Source organism: Vitis riparia, chromosome 4 (assembly GCF_004353265.1).
Source record: "Vitis riparia cultivar Riparia Gloire de Montpellier isolate 1030 chromosome 4, EGFV_Vit.rip_1.0, whole genome shotgun sequence".
NCBI classification, from domain to species: Eukaryota; Viridiplantae; Streptophyta; class Magnoliopsida; order Vitales; family Vitaceae; genus Vitis; species Vitis riparia.
Genome location: NC_048434.1, coordinates 22,482,841 through 22,505,025, shown reverse-complemented (window position 1 = coordinate 22,505,025; position 22,185 = coordinate 22,482,841). Strand labels below are relative to the sequence as shown.

General features: G+C 32.6%; 1 protein-coding gene across 1 annotated transcript; it reads left to right on the top strand.

Annotated features, from left to right (window-relative positions):
* Positions 1-10,177: 10,177 nt before the first annotated feature.
* LOC117912546 (actin-7) lies at positions 10,178-13,290 on the top strand. Its single transcript, XM_034827164.1, has 5 exons — positions 10,178-10,312; positions 11,389-11,459; positions 11,563-11,956; positions 12,046-12,659; positions 12,744-13,290. The coding sequence occupies exons 2-5, from the start codon at positions 11,400-11,402 to the stop codon at positions 12,807-12,809; spliced, it is 1,134 nt and encodes a 377-aa protein (XP_034683055.1). The 5' UTR covers positions 10,178-10,312; positions 11,389-11,399; the 3' UTR covers positions 12,810-13,290.
* Positions 13,291-22,185: the final 8,895 nt, after the last annotated feature.

Sequence of the window (22,185 nt, the reverse complement as noted above, 5' to 3'; positions counted from 1 at the left end):
TATATAAATTTAGAACTAATTTTAATTATATTTTATTGTCTATCACATTTTCCATATTAAAGATAAATATAATAAAAAAAATTATTAATACGAAACCAAACATAGCCTAAAGGTACTCTAAAACGCATTCAAGGTGTTAAAAAAATGAATGGTAAATTAAAAATTGACAAAAAGTCAAAAACTTCTTAATTTCCTTTTTTTTTTTAGGTTATAAAATGGACTGGTCACTAATGCAGTGCCTTATATTGGCTATTGAATTGGGCCCATATTGGGCCTGCCTACCTATATCACAGCTCTGAACTTCAATTCCTGAAAGATAGCCCTGACCATACGTGGAGTTGAGCCAAGTCCCATCCTGCCAACCTTGAGGTTTGATTAATAGAAGTTTATAATTCAAGCTGCGCACTTTTGTACTCACTACCACTGTAATAATCCAATGTCCTTCCACCCATCTCAAAAAGTGTTTGGATGGGTTCAAATGTGCCGAAATTATTTGGACCACAATTCGAGGCAACCAGCTGGTTATGGTAGTGTGGACCCCACATTTCTGCCCATGTGCTTCCACTCGATGACGAACTCTTTTTATTTGAAAATGATTTATTTTTTAAAAAATGACTTAGAATTCCTACTTATTTTTATTTTATTTTTAAAAGGAAAACAAAATAAAAAAAAAAACTCTAAGTGTGACTCTTTATTTAGAAAATATGGTCTGTGAAAAACCAAATCTAGACTCAGGAATCAGGTTACTTATTGAGAAGGTATGATAAAGACCGTAATACCTTTCTAAGTCCCTAATGAATCTCTATTAAATAAAATGAAGCACGTGTGATAATTGATTAATTAAACGTGGATACCCAAAAGAACATCAATCCAAAAATAATCGAATGAACAAGAGAGACAAAGAATGTACCTGAGTAATGAGATGACTACTTCATAAAAAACACAGGTTAGTAATCGAACATAGAATAATTGTATGTGTCACAAAACAAATCAATCAAACATAACAATCAATCAATCAATAAGAAAATCACAAATATCGGGGAGGCATAAAGCAAGGGATGAAGTTTTGGACTCTAGATGGTGGCTAGTCTTTATCTGGAATTCACATAACTTTCACCCATGGGTCAGCCATTTGCATGCTCCTTCGATTGCCCTATAATCTACTGAAATAAAACTGATCTTGCACCAATGTCCATTGAGAATATATTGAGGTCCAAACCCAAGCAACGTCATCTAAGGAGAGCTCCACACTTTTGCGGTCCATGTACCTAAATCATTTTTCTTATTGCCATCCTCTTCGACCAAGTGCCTCACTGTGGGTTTTGATGAATTCTCCACACTATAAGAAAACAAAGATGGAGCAGCAACAATTACACGCCTTATTCTAGAATCTGGAATGCTCAAACCCACCAAAAAAATACAACATGGGACTTCAGATTGTTATCCACTATATACTCTAAAATTCGTGGTTGTCTCAACAAGTACTCCAACCTTTCCTGTGCAGAACATGCATTAATCTGAAGGGAAGGCATGTGCCTCTCATACATTTGGATAAAATGTGATTCCTTAAGTTCCAAAGTGCTCAGGTAATCAACAAGTGGAGACCATTTCTCATCTGAATCTATTTCTTCTGGTAATCGACAATATTCGTTCTCTGTAGATTTCCTGGGCTTCAGTTTTCCTATCCCATGCATTTATGATGAATCATAATCTTCTGATTTGATGAAAGTGTGATAAGAACTTCCAAGGGTGTTTTTCCCAGAATCTCCATAGTCATGACAAGCAACTCGCATTAGGCAAGAGCGTGACATCACCAGTCATTAACCCCACGTTACCAATCACTAACGCTGAATTGATCTTGCAACATTCTCGTTCACTGATCGCACACGCTCACAAGCACTTTCTCCCTTCTCTTCTTGTTAGCTGCATCCATTTTATTATAGACGAAGTTACTGAAAACAGCCATCAACATGATCCAGAACACCAGAAATTTTGGAAGCCAAGCCTTGTTGGCTTGAATAAATGTGTAGCATCTTTTGGTACCCAGCCGCTCGTTCAACCTCACCGCCACTGACTGGAGGCTTTGCATCTTCAGACCCATCAATAAGGCTTCTTTGTCTGCTTCTTAAAGTGGATATCACAGCGATCAAAAACACAATCCATCTTTGGCATTGAAGAGGGCTCTCTTAAGGCCTCCGTTAAAGTCCCCACAGCTCCATTATATCTGTACGAATCCACCACGCTGAAACCTTGGAACCCACCTCGGCGAGCCCAACCTCGGCTGTAGTGAATCACTGGTCGACGTCGATGGCAGCTCCGTAAACTAGTAAGGAATCTGATACCTAAAATGACCGGGAAGATTCGTTGGTTGGAGATGGGTGATGAGTTTGATGGGTATGAAGGTTGAGGTGGTAGATTGGGTAAGTGAATGATGTGGAATGGTAGATGGGTGAAGCTGAAGGTGATGGGTATGAGAAGTAGTTGGGGGAATGGTGAGTTGAAGGTGGCCATGTGTATGGGACTTCATGTACGTGGGAAATGAAAGGGAATGGATCGAAAGTGTGTTGGGTGTGAGAGGTGATTGGATGAGCATTGGTGATGGGTATGAAGGTTAGGAAATGGTTTGGCTTGAGAATATTTGGGTTTGATTGAGATGAGAGCCTTTGGTGGGGGGTTTTACAAGGTTTTAGGTGGCCATGCATAGCAATGTAAAGGTGGAAGGAATTGTAATGGATAAGTGGAACAAATAATGCTACTGAGGAATGGGTCTGGTGCAGTTTCTTTCCCTATAGTAGGCCTTAAAAAACTAGCAGACTCCAATGGTGATGAACAATCCAGGCTTGCGGGCGAGTTGATGCCAAAGCTTTTTTAGATACGGATTAGCAAGAGAGTTGCACCATTCTACCAGTCCTGAGGCGTGGGCAGTGTCCCCAAGCAGTGCAAGGTGGTTGTGCGAGCCATCTACAGGTAAGGGATCTGGGGCTTAGGTGAAAGTGTATTCTCTTTTCTTGAACCACTTTCAGCATCCTCAATTAAACATATTCTCTATCCTGATATGATAGTCACAAACTCAGCAGAATAATTTAACAACTCCATGGACAATGAAAGTGCAGCAAACCAGGTTCAGAAACTGTGCCCATACGAAAACAAGGGCAATGCTGGCCAAAATTCTTCTCCTTGGTGATAGAATGGCCACTGAGAACAGATAGTGAATAGCAAGGAGCAAGCATAAAAACAGAGCATCAAATAAACCAAAGAAAACATTGAATTGAGCCCTCTCTCATATTGAAGTCGATGGGCTTATGTATAAGTGGGAAAAAACCGGGTGGAAATAAGATCAAAGATATGTCTCATACATCCAAAGGAAAGCTAAAAGGAACTACATCACTCTTAAACAAATTCCACATAAAGAATAAGGTCTAGATATATTATAACATAGTCACGATAACCCAAAGAATATTAACGACAATCAATGTGGTCTAGCAAACATACCTGAAAATACTCCTCTTCCAGCGGAACTAACTGGACTTCAAGCTGCTTTGCTTCTTATCCTAAGCTTGCATCAAAATCCTAGCAAGCCCCTTCTTTTGCTCAGCCCAACACTCCTCTATCAAGACTCTCTTCCCTTCTTCCCCAGGCTGCTCACCCTCTCATATCTTGCTCCCTCTCTCTATCTAACTCCCTAAGAATTACCCTCAGCAGTTTCCTCTTGCCCAAGCAACCCCCAAAACGCCTCTCTCCTCCTCTGTCACCTAGCCAAAAATACACTCCCTCTCTCTGTCCCAAGAATCTCAGCTGATTTTTTTTTTTTTTTTTTTTAACGGCCTACAGCAACTCTCCACCCTTTTCAAAGTCGTTTCAGCATATTCCCTCAACATGTGTCCTTCCCTCATTGCTTCTTTTACCCACTATTGTGATTCTCCAACGACCAATCCTGGGGCAACACATGGCTATTCAAAAGCCTTCACCTGGCAAAATAATCTACACAAAAATACCCAAAATGGGGGTCAGGTAGCTTTTTGTTTTCAGCTTCACCTAAAAATCAAAGCTAGAGTCAAAGCCTTGGTTTTAAAAGGAATTATATTTTATTAAAAAATTAACTTCTTACTTAAGGCTTAAAAGACTTAAATGATAAGCAATGGACATATTGACTACGTGTTTTGTGATACTCATGTTTAAAATTGTTTTTAAGTTAAATAATAAAATAATAATAATAATATTTGACAAGCAATTTTTAAAAACATTTTATAAAAAACAAAAAATTCATTTGAATGATTAAATGGTAGTTGTTTTTTAAAAATAAAATTTTCTATTTTGATTATAAATTCAATTTATATAATATTAATTCAATTTAATTCAATTCTTACTAAAATAAAAAATATATTTTTAAAATTAAAAATAAATAGTTCTAAATAAGAAACTATAAACCTTTTTTAGACTAATTTTTGCCTATAAATTTGTAGTATTAATCACATTAATATTTGAGTCCCAAATTATTTTAAAAAATGATTAAACTTGTTATTGAATTTAATGCTTTAAGGTGGTGTTTGTTTTTCACTAGATAAAAAAACCAAAATATTTTATTTTTCATATTTAGCTAAAAGTAACATATTCAAGATCAACCAAAAAGTTTACTTTATTTATGTTGGTTAATATCAACAAGTTATTTTTAGTTGAATAAAAAAAAAAAGTAAATATTTTAGTTTTTTTTATTCAACAAAAAAGCAAATACTACCTAGATCTTGCTTGATTTGTTTAATAATTTTTTTATTAAATTATTAAACAATGATTTTACTTTCTTTTTTTTTTTTCTTCATGGCTTTTTGTTGTTTGAAAATAGGTAAAAGCAATTTTACTTTTTTTTTCTCTACTTCATGTTATTTTTAAAAAACTATTTCCGATAATAAGATCCCAATAATATTAGGAAATATAAAACAATGGTTATTTTGTTTTAAAAATATATATATATTTCTAAATCACATGTCAAACTAACTCTATTTCTTTATTTTTCGTATTAATTTTTTTTTCAAGTCAAGCTCTTGAACTTTTCAAAACCCAAATAAGATCGAAAAATGACAATACATTATATATGTCTAATATTGTCTTCCACTCACGCTTTATTACTAAATGTGGGTTCTAAATTAACACAAGCCACTAAAGATTAAGTTTAACGAGTCAAATGTAACTAATAAATCATATTTTTGTTATTCGATTAAAGTACGAAAGTAAGAAGAAATTTAGAGTTGAAAAATATATTTGACTGTCATGTGAATTTAAATTTGAATTTAAGAACTCAATTTTCAATGATCTTTTTTAAAAATATTTAACAATAAATGGTGTTTTTCCAAAATTTATTTATTAATATTTAAATTACATTAGTTGTTGTAGTACCAATCTTAAGCCTAGTGGGTAAACTAAATGGCAAGTCCCTCACCATGCTCATCAAATTAATGGTGTTTACATCAACTTTAAGTTTCAGTAATATTTGATAAAAGTGTAAAATATATATATATATTTAAAATTAATAAATTATTTGTATATATTTCTTTAATCTTGTTTCACTTACCTTCTTCTATTATATAAAAATTAAATAATTTTAAAATACATAAATTTATAATTAATTTTAATTATATATTATTTTTTTATAATAAAATCAAATATAAGAAAATTATTTTTCTTAATTTTTAAAATATTTTCTAATAACTAAACATAGTCTTAGAGTAACACTTGCAACAAAAGATGACTACTTCAACCCCAAACACAACCTTGAAATCGATTAGTCTATAAGGCATAAATAGGGTACAAGAAATTAGAAACAAAAAAGCAATGTTTTAAAAGATTTTGTCTCGAATGAACGCTAAATTAAGATTTAAAGCTATTTTTCTCTAAATGAGAATTTCACAATTCTTTTTTTTTTTTTTTTTGAAAAAAAAAATGAAGTTGGAGTCTAGCATACCAAAATACTTTAATAATTAAAAATTATTTATAATTAAGAACATTTTCTAAAAATCCATTTTCCCATTTTTATTTCCATTGCCATGCATTGCTACAATTTTTTATTTATAAATAATATATGGTATGATAGAGGATGAAAAAGCAAGTTGAAAAACCAACATACAAGTAAGCCAAAAAAAAAAATAGACATAAAATATCTCAATGAATAAAAAATAAAATTATTTTATATATTGCTCTAGCATCATTTCAATCTTTTATTTTATTGATATATTTTTAAAAAAGAAAAGAAAAAAAAACTCTCTTTAAAATATAATACATTTATATTTGACAGATAAGCAATTAGTTCAATGCATTATCGCCCGTCATTCAAGTTATGAAATTTCAATTTCTTATATTTTTTTCAAGAAAGTGTCGCACAAATCTTATGACTTTTTCTTTCTTTCATTCATTTATTTATTTTTATTTTTTTAAGTTCTAGATGAATCAAATATTATAAAAGGGACTGGTCACACATGTAGTGCCTTATATTGAATTGGGCCCACATTGGGCCTGCCTATGTCACGACTCAAAACTTCAATCCTGAAGGATGGCCATGTTCATACATCACAAACACGAAAGAATTGCTATAGGCTATAGCGAATAGAAAAGGTAGGCCATGGAATTGGGCCAGGTCCCAGCCTGCCAACCTGGAAGTTTGATTCATAGAAGTTTACAATTCAAGCTAACCACATTTTTGTAGTATTACGGCTTAAGCCAAGCTTAAGTTGGATTATGCATATAACAATCCAAAGTCCTTCAACCCATCTCAAAGGGTTTGAAAAAGTTCCAAACATTTCGAAATTATATGGAAAATATTTTTAAAGCAATCATAATTAGAGATGACTAATTGGTTAGGGGCTTTTCGTTTTTGGCTTCGAAATTATATGGAAAATATTTTAAAAGCAATCATAATTAAAGACGACTAATTGGTTATGGGTTTTTCATTTTTTGTTTCAGCTAAAAGTTAAAGTTAAAGTCAAAGTCATAGTTTTAAAAACTAATAATATTTTATACAAATTTCACTCGTAACTTAAGTTAAAAAAGACTCATATGAAAAATAAATATTTCTTTAATTTTCAAAACTTAAAAAAAAAAAAAAAAAAAAAAAAAAAAAAAAAACCTCATTTAAAATTCATTCAAAATGTGAAAGTAAAAAGGTATATAATCTCTTTTAAGTAAATTTGAGTCAAATATTTTGCAAATGATTACCATGTGAATTTGAATATGAATTTATGATCACTTTGAAATTCAATTCTCAACCATATTTTTAAAAACATTTAACCATAAATGACAATTTTGCAAATTTCATTTATTAAATTTTAAATTACATTAGTTGTTATGTAGCTAATCTTAAGCCTTGTAGGTATTGAATATCAAGTATGACAACTAGCTTGTTGTACCAAAAATGTTTACACGATAAATGCTAAACACACCCTCTCAAATTGATAAATCAATATGGGATAAATAGGGTGCAAAAACCTTGAGATAAAAAAACAATGTCTCAAAGATGAGTGAGTGAAGAAAAATAAAATAATTAGCATTTGATTCGACCCTTTTTTTGTCCTTATCATTTGACTAGATTTAGGTTAATTATGATTGAAAGGATATAAACCACCGTGAGAGGTGTCACAATACGACCGATTAATCAAAGTTATCAATCAATGATTAGTATTTAATATGGGTTGATATTGTAAGATTATTTTTTAATTTTGTTGGAGTTATAATAATTTTTTTCTTGAGGTGAGACAATGGTTAGCCTACTTTAGTGGCTCGTCGGCTATTGCAATTTAAGAGCATAATTTGTCCCTTTATAGTTTTCATTGAACCATATTATACGGGTTTAATAGTTTTAAATTTGGTATAACTTGTCATAAAAATTTTTAATACCCAAATTATGAAGTGTTTGCTCAAGATGGAAGAATAAACATGATTTGGGTCAAATATAGCTTATCGGCCTATATGTGTGGATTAGACCACGTGCACTTACTAATCATAACTCCATTTACTCAATTTTAAATTAAAAAAATATTAATTTTGATAAAATTTTGCATAAAACACTTAAATCACGTTACATTAGTAATTTTTTTATAGAAAAAAAAAGTTATATCACATTAATTTAACCGAGGATCAGGATGTCTTTCACCCAATGCTCATCCTTTCTTATACACTTATTTTTCTTCATATTTACCCTTTTATTTGATTGTATTTATATTTTGGATGAATTTTTTCTATAAAGCAAGCATAAGTTACATAAGTAGAAACTAAACAACTTAACATATTTTAGATGATCATCAAAGGCCAAACAAAATCAGGTTGTCGTTGGTTATAACATTACATTTGTTTACTTGAATGGATGCATGTGATGTGTGATTTTCAAGATTTTATCAATCTTTCCTTTAAAGTAATGGGATTTTGTTTCCTTCAAATCATTTATATCCATAACTAAATATTTAATTACTCGTTAAAGTTGATAAGAATACACTTTTCCCTATGGTGAAGAATGGACCATCTAACCATATACACCTTAGGGAAGCTTAGGGCGGGTGAATATTTGAAGTGGGTCACATGCTTTACAAATATTTTAATTTTAAAATTTACTTAGTGGAACCCATAATCATGACGTTTTGCTAACAAGAGGGATTCCTAATATTGTCTTTTTTCCCCCCTAATTTGAATTTTCATATTCTCAATTATTGAGAGAAATAATTGAGAAAATATCAAAAAATATTTTTATTTTTATCTTTATTTTGGTTCATGCCAATGTGGGATTTTTTCATAGAAACTATAAATTTTAATTTCTATATTAATTTTCTTTTCAAATGCTTCATTAAAAATTACTCGAGTTAATTGATTCATAACCCATTTAATATAGTTTATCAATTATGTAATATTATTTTTAAGCAGTCTAGAATTTTTAAAAGGGGAGAGATTTAGAAGATTTAACGGAATTTACGTTGAAATTATTTTCCAAAAAATCTAAAATAAAGATTTAAGGTCTATTTAGGAATTGTTTTTTAAAATAATTTTTTATTATTTAAAACAAAAAATATAGAAAACACATTTTTTAAAAAAACTTGTTTTATATTTTTTATTCTTTAAAAAAATAAAATATAATATTTTTAGATAACATTTCTTAGTTGTTTTTTTTATTATTTTCGTTAATTATTTTAAATATATATTTAAAAATAGGTTAAAAATATTTTAAGTTTTTAAATAAATTTTTATTTTATAAGAATCAAAGTACAATTGTTAAAAATTGTTTTTAAAAACAATTATCGAGCATGCCCTTAATATTCGTAAAGATAATTTATAATTTATTATTTTTAAATTGATCGTAATTTTTATATGAAATATTATTACATAAAAATATGAATTTATTTGTTAAAAAAATTTAAAATTTGAAAAAAAAATTGTACTACAATTCTTTTAATAAGTTTTTAACATCACTATCTTTTCATTGTTAATTTAAAAAAAAATTATTTTATTATTATTTTTATTTTGAACATAAAAAATAAGAAATGTATCAGAGGATACTAAGAAATTAAATTTTATTTTTTACTTATTAAGTGAACATTTTTTCAAAAGGACACAAATTGGAATAACTTAAGAAGATGCAAAATTTATAGAATATGAGTAAATAAGGTACAGCAAAAGTGAGTAGGCTCGGGAATTAAGATTGGAAAAGTTTTGTGGCCTTTCTCACTAGCTCACTCAACCTTCTTTCTATGGATGAAATAAATAGAATCTTTTTTATTTTGTTCCTAATTTTTTTGGGGTGTAAAATAAAATGGCTGAGCCGAGCGGAGTTATCAGAGTCGGCTGGGATGCGCCGGCCAGAGACCGAGACTTACAACTTTGAAGACTAAAGACTCGGGCCTGAGGCCCTGAGGGGGCCATTGTAAGTTGTAAGAAGTTTGAAACTCGGCGCAAGTGGACCGCATGTCCGGCCACAGCCGCCCAAGCTGACGTGGCAAAAGCCGAAAGACAGATCGGACGGTGGAGATGGGATCGGTCATACAAAATCCCACGGTGAACATGCCGAAAGGCTGTCATCCAGGTCACCCTATCTTTACTCGTGGTCGAAATGATTCTTCCCCACTCCTTCATTTCGCTCTCATTTCATTTGCATTTCCGCACTCTCTCTCTTCTATATATAGCTCCCTCTCACACTCTCTCACTTCCTCATTTCATTTTTCCAAGCCTTTTCCCAAGCTTAGAGAGAGAGCACCCCAAGCCCATCGTCTTCGGAGATTGGCTTGGATCTCTGTTCCTCCTTCGCCTCCGATTCTCTCTGCGCTCTGTCTCCGCAGTCTTTAAGGTATGCTTTTCGATTTCAACCGATCTGATTTCTATTTTTTTCGCTGAAGTCATTGATTTTGTTCCCTTGATGCGATTTTACTTGGTTTTAGATTTGATTGGTGAAAATGGTGAGGTTTTGTGTCGATCTGTGGCCGATTTGGCTAATCGATCGGTTTGATTGAGGAGAAGTAGCTTGATTTTGTTTGTAGTGATTTCTTCGTCCCGATCTGGTATTTTTGGTGTGATTTATTGTGAGAGAGGTGAGATCTAGTCTGATACAAAGGTTGAGAGTCCTGATTTGTAGGATCGATGTGTTTTAATTGCTTGTGGATCTTTTATGTGTTGTGAAGCCGGTGAAATCTATATTAAGTTGATTTGTTCGTCTGATCTGCTCTTCTTTTGTTTGGATCTCTGCTTTTTATCATTGTGAGTCAGATCTGACTTGTTTCATGTATACTCTTTTGCTTAATTCACTTGATTTGTGAAAATATTTTCTGCTTGGATCTGTCGAAGGTTAATTATGTTGTGCCTTTGATGATCAAGTGTAAATTTTGATGATCTTAATATTTTTTCTTTGGTTGCTGAGAAAATGGAGCAAAAAAAAAACATAGTCATGAATCTTTAATAGTACTGCATGGTTTCTAAGGATGAACAACTGTCATAAACTGAACCGAATGGTTGGTAGGACCCCTTGAGTAAGGGATTTGTTTGGAGGTCCAAAATTATCTAAAATATTGGATCTACGAGTGTAATTTATTTTGATTTTCTTAGCATCCAAGCATAGAATTAATCATTGTACATTGCGGACTTAGTCTGTCTTGGAACTTTTTGATTCAGGAAATCAACTGATTTGTAGAAAGTATCTAAACCAATAGATATTTACAGTAGTGCATTATGTTTGTTTCAAAACCAAGTAAAATTTTGGTAGCCTCATTTCAAAGTATCATTTAGATTTGTATGTTTATCATTTATAATGAGCGAGAAGGCATGGAAATTATCTGAAAAAGCTAAAAAGGTGAATATTTGTTAAGCAGCAAAACTTAAACTTTGTTATACTTTGTCCCCTGACTTCATATTTCTCATGCAGTCTTTAAGGTAATAAAAGGATGGCCGATACTGAAGATATCCAGCCCCTCGTCTGTGACAATGGAACCGGAATGGTGAAGGTCTGTTGTTTCTTTCTTGCTTGCTATGCAGATTTGTTGTGTTGTTTGCTGCTCCTCAAATGCTCAATTTGAATAAACTTTCCATGTTATGCTTTATATGCAGGCTGGATTTGCGGGTGATGATGCTCCCAGGGCAGTGTTTCCTAGTATTGTGGGTCGGCCAAGGCACACTGGTGTCATGGTTGGGATGGGTCAAAAAGATGCCTATGTTGGTGATGAAGCCCAATCTAAAAGAGGTATTCTTACCTTGAAGTATCCCATTGAACATGGTATTGTCAGCAATTGGGATGACATGGAAAAGATTTGGCATCACACATTCTACAATGAGCTTCGGGTTGCCCCTGAAGAACACCCAGTGCTTCTAACTGAGGCACCCCTCAACCCTAAGGCCAACAGAGAAAAGATGACTCAAATCATGTTTGAGACCTTTAATGTGCCTGCCATGTATGTTGCCATTCAGGCTGTTCTCTCTCTATATGCCAGTGGTCGTACAACTGGTTCGTATTAAAATCTTTTTGGATTGGAATTTTCATTTTTCTTTTCTGTTGTTAGTGTTGCCTGAGTTCTAACTTGCTCCTTTGACTAGGTATTGTGCTGGATTCTGGTGATGGTGTGAGTCACACTGTGCCAATTTATGAAGGTTATGCCCTTCCCCATGCTATCCTTCGTCTTGATCTTGCTGGACGTGACCTCACTGATGCTCTGATGAAGATTCTAACTGAGAGGGGTTACATGTTCACCACTACTGCTGAACGGGAAATTGTCCGGGACATGAAGGAAAAGCTTGCATATGTTGCTCTTGACTACGAGCAAGAGCTGGAAACTGCAAAGAGCAGCTCCTCAGTTGAGAAGAACTATGAGCTGCCTGATGGGCAAGTCATTACTATTGGAGCTGAGAGATTCCGTTGTCCAGAAGTCCTCTTCCAGCCATCTCTCATTGGGATGGAAGCTGCAGGAATTCATGAGACTACCTACAACTCCATCATGAAGTGTGATGTTGATATCAGGAAGGACCTCTATGGCAACATTGTGCTTAGTGGTGGGTCAACCATGTTCCCTGGTATTGCTGACAGAATGAGCAAGGAAATCACTGCTCTTGCTCCCAGCAGCATGAAGATCAAGGTGGTGGCACCACCTGAGAGAAAGTACAGTGTCTGGATTGGAGGATCAATTCTTGCCTCCCTCAGCACCTTCCAGCAGGTGATTTTCTTTTTTTGTTTTTGGTTTTTACAAATGGTTTGATTCTTTTATTGCATGATACTAACATGCTTTTTGTTGGTACAGATGTGGATCTCAAAGGGTGAATATGATGAATCTGGTCCATCCATTGTCCACAGGAAGTGCTTCTAAGTTCTACAAGTGCTTTGATGGTGAGTTCCTTTTTTCCCCCTTTAGTTGGCTTTTCGTGTCATGTGTCATGTGAACTCAGTTTGGTTGACATGGAGATGTGTTGAGGTGGGGTTATTGAAGACAAGTATATTTGTGATCTTGATGTATTGTACCCTTCGCACGATATGATTCATCTTCTTGTTACTACGTGTGGAGGGATTTATCTGTAATGGTCCTCTGGATCCTGGGGGCCAGGCTATTGCAACTCAGTCCTTGCCTTGCGTCATCTATGGTCCAACCTCGTCTTTTAGTAGGATGTTTGTAGCAGGAGAGTGATTGGTGATGCTTTTTCCCTTCTATTTTTTAATTTTCATATTTGAAGTTTTTTCCCTGGGAACATTTATGTTAATATTTATTGTATGAGAAATTTTATATTAGTGTCAGTTTGCGGTATTAAACTCCTTATTGAAATTATATTTTATACTGGGTTGAAAGCTTCTTAGTACTTCTTGTGGATTTATTATTCACTTGCTGAGCTTTGGTTCTGCTCACGCATCTAGCATTCTGTGGGGAACATTTGTTCTGTTTCGCCAGATCTTGTTTGATTATCATGTATATTACGTCCGAAGAGGGCTACATGATTGTTCCTAGCCTGATGTGGGAATCTTATGGAGCAACCTTTATATGATGGAGGCTGTAATTCTCTTAAAATTTTCTTTTCTGAACCGTCTTCCCGCACTTGGTGGTGTTGGTGCCTGCCAACCAAAATTTGAACAAAAATGTTTCATTTTCATTGGTATATCCAAGTTCCAACTGGCACTTGGTGGCTGAACAATTCTTAACCATATTATTCAATTGAATTCAGTTCAGTTCAGCATAACATTGAAGTTATACATTTTGAAATCAATTGCGTATGATTGACTGTCAAACGGAGTAGTTCCATTTGGTTGTTCATTGATCAATGGATTTTAAGTGATGATAAAGAGTGGCCTTGGATTTTTTGCTGGCCTAAGAGTTCTGTATTTTGGGAATCCAAATGGACGGAAGAATTTCAATGCCACCATATATTTTTGAACTCCCATTATCCAATTTATTTTTGAAGAATTTATAAATTTTGATCGCAGTATTGCCCCAATATGTGGTTGAGGGCCTAAACATTCATTTTGAATCTTGGATGTGATTCAGTAGAGTGGATATGAAAAATTTACAATAGTTAGGTGGCGATATGATTCAGTAATTATGTTAGAATGGTAGAATATAAATTAGGGATTCCGAAACAGAATGAGTTTTTTGATCGCAGTATTGCCCCAATATGTGGTTGAGGGCTTAAACATTCATTTTGAATCTTGGATGTGATTCAGTAGAAAGTGGATATGAAAAATTTACAATAGTTAGGTGGCGATATGATTCAGTAATTATGTTAGAATGGTAGAATATAAATTAGGGATTCTGAGCAGAATGAGTTGATGTATCCTTATTGTACCATTTTAATTGTTGCTCAATATGCTAGACTGGAATTAGGTGATCTTATCACCATTCCTAGACATCAAGACAAATAAAAGAGAAAAGAAGCAAAGATCACATCGTGTTAAAGCATTGTAAAAACCGTAAACTGTAGTGGTGTATAATAATTTGCGAGTGGATTTTGGACATAAGAATTTTGTATCCCGGTTTGGAAGTTGAATATTCTTTGAAATGCTTTGGCGGGAATATTGTTGGGGTTGGTGGTCTCCCCGACTCTTGAGTTAAGAGGAGTGAAGGGTTTGAGTAGGGTAAATTATTGGAGAATGTAACTATTCTTGCTCCTGGCTTTTATCTTCTTGAGATTTGCGCCTTTATTTTTGGTGCGTAGTCTCGCTTTCATGGAGCAGGCGAGTGGATGGTTAGTTTGAAATTTAAATTGGTTGCAGCATTGTATTGTTAAAGAAATGTGAGCAACAAATGAAATCATTTGTCTTGACGGTTACATGATATGTATGTTTTGTACTGGAAGAGGCATTTTATTATTTTAAGGTGGAATTTACTTACTTGTTTTATTAAAATAATGAAAAGCAAGCGACATTAAAGTATGATGAATAAAACGTGTGTTGGTATGTGATGTGAAGAGGTCACAAAGGTTGCCTTGTGTATGAAGGTAGAGCCAAATTCAGTTGGTGGTGGTTATAAAATTGATAATGAATGAGATTGTTGGCACAGCTGTGCGCATGCAAACCTTAAAAGTGCTAAAAGATGGTATAACGGAAACTTAAATGGCAAGTGATTTATTATGATAAGTTGGTGTTATGTTATGCATGCCCTCCCACCTCTCTCTATCTCTCAGTGATTTTTTGTCCTTTTCAAAATCCTCTGTTTCTCTTTCAATGCCAAACCCGCTTCTTTAATTTTTGCTCTTTTCATTCTCTGGAAAGGATTCCTCTTTATTTTGTTTTAAATTGTTATTAGTTGGAAAATGGGTTATTGGAGCAGTTTAGGGAACATGAATAAAAGTTAAAGCCTGTTTTTAGGAAAGGGAAAAGTCTAAAGATTAACCAGTATAAAATGGTAGATATGTGTGATGATATATTTATATGGTTTGTGATGAAATTCACCAAAAAAAAAAAATTAAAAAAAAATCACTTAATTTATTTAGACAAAAAAAAAAAGGGGGAGAGATTTTGCTTATAACTTAAAACTAAACACGAAAAATGAATTTTCAAATTTTATGATTTTTTTTTTTATTTCATGTTTATTCTTTTAATAAAACATTTTTTAAATTCTTAAATTATTCTATGCCAATACTTATCTTCCTTTTTTTTTTTGTCAAATGAAATTTTTTGTTACTAGTTTCTTTATAAAGTAAAAATATAATTTTGAAAAAAATATTCCATTTTAATTTATTTATGAAAATTATGTACGACTATATTTCTTCAAATGGTTTTAATTTATTATGAAGTATTTATGTTTTGCAAAATGCAAGATTCCTCTTTCTTATTGTAATTTCTTACTTTAAAATTTATTTTAATCGATTTTTTTTAGTAAAATTAATATTACATTTGGTTGTTGAAAAGTTTAAAGAAAAGAAATTAGAAGGAAAAAAAATATTAAAGAAAAGTTTTCTTGTTTGGTTATTTATGGAAGGTTTGCGTGAAAAAGTTAAATGGTTAATAAATGTATTTTTTTATATTTAAAATTTTGGGTTGGTTATTTGATTAAAAGGGCAGCTCAAAACCTAATTTTTTATATTTAACATTCCATCTTTTTTTGGTATTATTTGGACAAAAATGTCATCATTATTTTCTTGTGAAAATAATATTTTATTTTAAAATTTATATGTAAATACTTAAAATAAAAAAAGACATTTATATTAAAAATTGGTTACTTTTCCAGAAAAAACATGAGATGAGTTAAATTTTCGATTTGGGGACATCCCTTTCAATCAAATATTTATAAAATTTTTTCATAATATATTTTGTTTTCTATCTTATTTTTCATGTCATCCAAGCATAGGAAATTATTTATTTTTTTAACATTTTCTTTTCCATTTTCGTAACATTTTCCAAACACCAAAGATACCCTAAAAGATTTTTATTATTAACCATTTATGAGATATTTTTAGTTATGATTATAAATATATAAATTATTTATTATTCATAATTAAATGATATTAATTAATGTGAATAACATAATGCTAAAAGTGATATATTTATAAAAATGCCGGTTGAATATACAAAAAGAAATATGAAAAGAATAAAATATATTGAAAATTACATAAAAGTTATATGTTATCTTTTCTTATCCATATACAACAATTTTTTTAATGATATAAGCAGGTGGTAATAAAGAAAAAATTATAAAAAGTTGTAAGGGAATGATGTATAATGCTATTAATACTTATTACTTAATAGTTTAAGTTGATTTTTAGTTAAATTGTTTTTAAATTATTAATTTAAAACTTATTATTTATTTTTTATAATACTAATTTGATAAAAGTAACTTAAAATTTATTTTAAGCTATTGAATTGACATATTTACCCTTAGTTGTGATTAATATTTATTATTAAAAGTTTGAAATAATATTTATTTTTATTAATTTTAGGTAATAAACTTGTTTATTAAATATTTATAGTTAAAGTAATTGTAAATTTATAAAATAATCTTAAAATATTTACTAGAAAAAATGAATCATGAATATGAAGTTGTTAAATATATTTTTATTAGATGTGTGAAGAAATCTTATTATTGAATAAGAAACTTACCGGCTTATAAATAGCCTTATAAGATAACTCAAATAGAATTGAAAGTAATTCACATTTAACAGTCCTAGAAATGTGGTTTATGACTAAATAATAGATCAACCTAAACAACACATCCCTCATCAATAGGAAATACTAACAAATTAGTAACAAACTACCTAAAACGAATACTTACATCCTCCTTTAAACTAAATGCTTTAGTAATCAGTTTACTCCATGATCCAAACAAACACCCAACAAATCACGTATTTTCAAGAATGCATCAAGCTTTAGAGGTTTAGTCATTATATCAGCAACTTGCTCCTGCATATGACAATGAACCATCTCTACAATTCCATCTTTTGTAAGCTCACAAAGAAAATGAAAATGAACATCCATGTGTTTGCAGCGACCATGCATCACTAGATTCTTAGAAAGCTTGATTGTTGAATTGTTATCACAATAAATTGTTGTAGAATCATGTTGAGCATGACTGAAACCTTCCAATATCCTTCTTAACTATATTGCTTGATAGGCACATGAAGTTGTAGCAATAAACTTAGCTTTAGTAGTGGACAAGGAGACCACATGTTGTTTCTTTGAGGACTAAGACACTGCTCCTGAGCTCAACATAAACACATAACCTGAAGTGCTTTTCCTATCGTCTAAATCCCTAGCATAATCACTGTTTGTGTAGGCAATCAATTCCTCATTTCCTTACTTCTTATAGAACACACCAAAATCAATGGTACCTTTCAAGTACCTTAGTATCCTCTTTGCTAATTGCAAATGAAGTTCGGTAGGGCAGTCTATAAATCTGCTGATGAGACTCACCACAAACATAACATCTGGTCGAGTGGCAGTCAAATACATAAGACTTCCCACAATCTTCTTATAGAAAGTACTGTCAATCCTCACTCCATCTCCATTTTTTGTAAGCTTGAATCTGGGAACCATAGGGTTGTGAATTGGATTGCACTTGTCCATGCTGAACCTTTCCAACACCTCCTGTGTGTATTTCTTTTGACTAATAAAGATGCCATCTGATCTTTGCATCACCTCAATGCCAAGAAAGTATCTCATTTTCCAAGATTAGTCATATCAAATTCAAGCATCATGGATTTCTTAAACTCAGCAAACATAATTTCATCATTCCCACTAAAAATAAGATCATCCACATAGAGACACACAATCAAGATCTTACCTCATTTTCTAGTCTTGATGAATAAAGTAAGTTCATAGTGGCATTTTTAAATCCTTCCTTCATAAAATAGGACTCTATACGACTATACCAAGCTCATGGAGCTTGTTTAAGTCCATACAAAGCCTTTTTCAGTTTGTACACCTTCTGCTCATTGCCTTTATGTTCATAGCCAAGAGGTTGACTTTATGTCTAACTGGTAGATTGTCCATTCCTTTAGAGTTACAAGAGAAATCACCACTTGAATTGTATCTAACCGAGCTACAAGTGCAAAACCTCAGTATAATCTACCCTATGTTCTTGAGTGTAACCCTTTGCTACTATTCGGGTCTTGTACTTATCCACTTCTCCATTCTCATTGAACTTTGTCTTCTAAACCCATTTTACCCCAACTTTCTTTGCTTCAGTAGGTAAATTTGTCAACTCCCATGTATCATTCCTCTCTACGGCTTCTATCTCTACATCCATTGTTTTTCTCCATTTCATACTTTTCACAGCATCACCAAATGAGACTAGATCATTGTCGGCAAACAAAGCTTTGTATGCAGTGTCTTCTTCCTCAGATGGACCTTTTCTACTTTCGTAATCTCTCATCCAAACTGGTGGCCTTCTGATTCTTCCTTCATTAGGATTAAGTGGATTTTCTTCATTTGACTCATTTGAATCATTACCCTCCATATTTTCAATTGTATTGTCATGGTGATTGGCTTCAATATTTCCTCTATTGGTATAAACTGGGACTGCTTCTTTGTCACTTTCTCCCTAGTCTAAATCAGCTATAATGGCTTCTTCATGACTTTTGTTCCAATCCCAACTGTTTTTTTCTTCAAACTTCACATCTTTGCTTACTATTATATTCTGAGAGACTGGATCATACAATCTATATGCCTTCGACTCCTCACTAACTCTGAGTAGAACACATCTCACACTCTTGTCATCAAGCTTAGTCCTCTTACTATCAGGAATATGAACATGTGATATACAACCAAACACCCTGAAATGATTAACTGATGGTTTAGATCCACTCCAAGCTTCTTTTGGAGCCATGTCTTTTACTATCGGAGTTGGACTTCTATTCAGAACATAGACAGTCCAATTAACAGCTTTAGGCCAGAAAGTTTTTGGAATTTTTCTTCCTAAAAGCATGCTTCGCACCATATTCATAATAGTTTGGTTCTTTCTCTCTGCAACACCATTCTGTTGTGGAGTATATGCAGTTGTCAGTTGTCTACGTATGCCATTTTCCTTACAAAAATTTTTGAACTCGTGTGATGTGAATTCTCCTCCATGATCAGTGCGAAGGCATCTTATATATGAACCGGTTTCTTTCTCAACACAACTCTTATAATTCTTAAAAGTGATGAAAGCTTTTGACTTCTCTACCAAGAAATAAACCAAGGTTTTTCAGCTAAAATCATCAATGAAAGTGATCAGGTACCTTTTCTTGCTATTTGAAGTGGGGTTGATTGGTCCACAACTGCATGCACTGGTTGAAGAATCTGAGAAGCCCTCCATGTGCTTTCTTTTGGAAATGGATTTCTTCGTTGTTTTCCTACCAAGCAGTCTTCACACACCTTCAAAGGAGCTTGAAATTGTGGCAATCCATTCACCAATCTTTTATGTTGAAGAGTCTTCAAGCCATTGAAGCTTAAATGTCCCTATCTAAGGTGCCAAAGCCGAGCTTGATCCTCTGTAAGAGAAGAAAGACATATTTCTTTTTTTAGCAATTTCTAAGCAGGCAATATAAACATTTTATTTGAGGACATTGCATTCTCCATGATTAATCCTCTCTCTGGATGATAAATCTTACATTTCCCATGTTGTATGAGAATTGCAAGCCCTTTCTCTTGTAGTTGTCCTACACTTAGCAAATTATTTTGCAATCCCAGGACATAAAACACCTCAGTGATGACCTGCACAATTCCATTCACAAGCATTCGTATATTTCATTTTCCTATTATTGCCATGCTTGAATTGTCTCCGAGCTTTACAAAAGTGATGAAACTCTCATCAAGCCTAGAGAAAAGCTCCTTCTTGCCACTCATATGGTTGTTGCAACTTGAGTCAAGAAACCATAACACCTCTTTGCTAGCTTCCTTGACATCTGCATGTGCCATTAATAATATTTCTCAACTAGCTTTTGCATAGTGTGCCTTTGTCTCTATCTCCTTGTTTGGACATTCATATTGAAAATGTCCAAGCTTATGGCAATTGTAGCACTCAATGGTAGACTTGTCAAAGCTTTGTCTACCTCTACCTCTTCCTTTTCCTATAAATCCACCACGACCTCATCCTTTTCCTCTTGATTGATCTTCATAAGTAACCTTCAATGTTTGTTCTTCCATAAAATGGCCATTCATGCATTGTTCATGCACCAGAAGACCGCTTTGTAGCACATCAATCGATAAGGTGTCTAGATCATTAGACTCCTCGATAGAGCACACAACATAGTCGAATTTAAGAGTCATATATCTCATAATCTTTTCAATGACCACAACATCCTCCATCTTCTCACCATGAACCCTCATTTTGTTGGCTTTAGTAATGGTTCGAGCAAAGTACTCATTCACAGATTCCCCTACCTTCATGTTGAGCATCTCAAATTCCTTTCGAAGAGCTTGTCGTTGTGCACGCTGCACCCGTGCTGTCCCTTGGTACTTTTGCTTCAAAGGGTCCCAAATGCTATTTGTTGTATCTTTGTTCAGAATGGTCTCTGTGACTGATCGATCAAAGGCTTGGAAGAGATAATTTTTAACCTTCAAATTCTTTAGTTTTGCATCTTCAATTACCTTCTTTTTTCCTTCAGTGTGTTCTGTTCTTGCTTCTGCTGTAGGGATCCCTTGTTCTATCAAGTTCCAATATTCCTTTGAGCTTAGAAAAATTCTCCATAAGCATACACTAGTGATCATAATGTGCATCAAGTTTTGGAATTGTTGGTTGCACAAAGTTATTTTCAGTTTCCATCCTTACTGATACACTCTTAGAAGATTGTTGCTTCTCAGGTTTTGATCAAGCCCAGTGATTGTTGGTTTCTGCTGTTTTTGCTTTGATACCAAATGTGAAGAAATTTACTATTGAATAAGAAACTTGCTGGCTTATAAATAGCCTTACAAGATAACTCAAATAGCACTAAAAGTAATCCACATTTAATAGTCTTAGGAATGTGGTTTATGACTAAAGAATAGATCAACCTAAACAACACATCCCTTATCAATAGGAAAAACTAACAAATCAGTACAAACTACCTAAACTGAATATTTTAACAAGATGTGGGTAAATAAAAAAAAGAAAAAAAATAAGTTAATTATTTTAATTTAATATTTAAAGTCATTTTTAATTTGAAGTTGTAATATTAAATTGTTTTATTTAATTTATTTAATAACTAAAATTAAGTTATTAAATAATTTTAAATCATTAAATTGATTTACCAAACACTTTGATGCTTAAACTATATTCGGATTTTCAATAAATAAACAATTTAAAAATATTTACTTCAAATAACCTAAAGCAAATCAATCTGTAGTATTGGATGAATGTTAGACGTGCTTACCTTGAGTTATACGAGTTGACTTAAAGAACGATCTTAAAACTCTACTATCTAATTTTTATACAAAATATAATATATATTTAGGGTTGTAACGAGGAAAGGACAATTCCACCCTACTTTATTTATTTATTTGTTATTATTTTCTAAGAGCCCAAAATCAATTTATACAACTCAAACCTAATGCCCAAAAATTTATTTTCTTAAATAATAAAATTATGCATTTACCCAAACTTTCCTTTTGTTATAATTAGTTTTAGGTTTCTTAGATGAAGGAAATATAGTGGTTGTTCTTGTAGCAAAATCAAAGAATATCTTGTTCTTGCTTCCTCTCTAACCAAGTATTTATTTTAATTTTATTTATCCAATAAATACTTGTCTTATTCAAATATATATATGTTATATTATATTATGCCCATGACATCTCACCTTATTATTATA

Excerpts from the sequence above, each read along its gene's own strand:
- LOC117912546 (XM_034827164.1), top strand. The coding sequence starts at position 11,400 with ATGGCCGATACTGAAGATATCCAGCCCCTCGTCTGTGACAATGGAACC. Across the intron at positions 11,460-11,562 it reads ATGGAACCGGAATGGTGAAG|GCTGGATTTGCGGGTGATGA; the intron begins GTCTGTTGTTTC and ends CTTTATATGCAG. Across the intron at positions 12,660-12,743 it reads CCCTCAGCACCTTCCAGCAG|ATGTGGATCTCAAAGGGTGA; the intron begins GTGATTTTCTTT and ends TTGTTGGTACAG.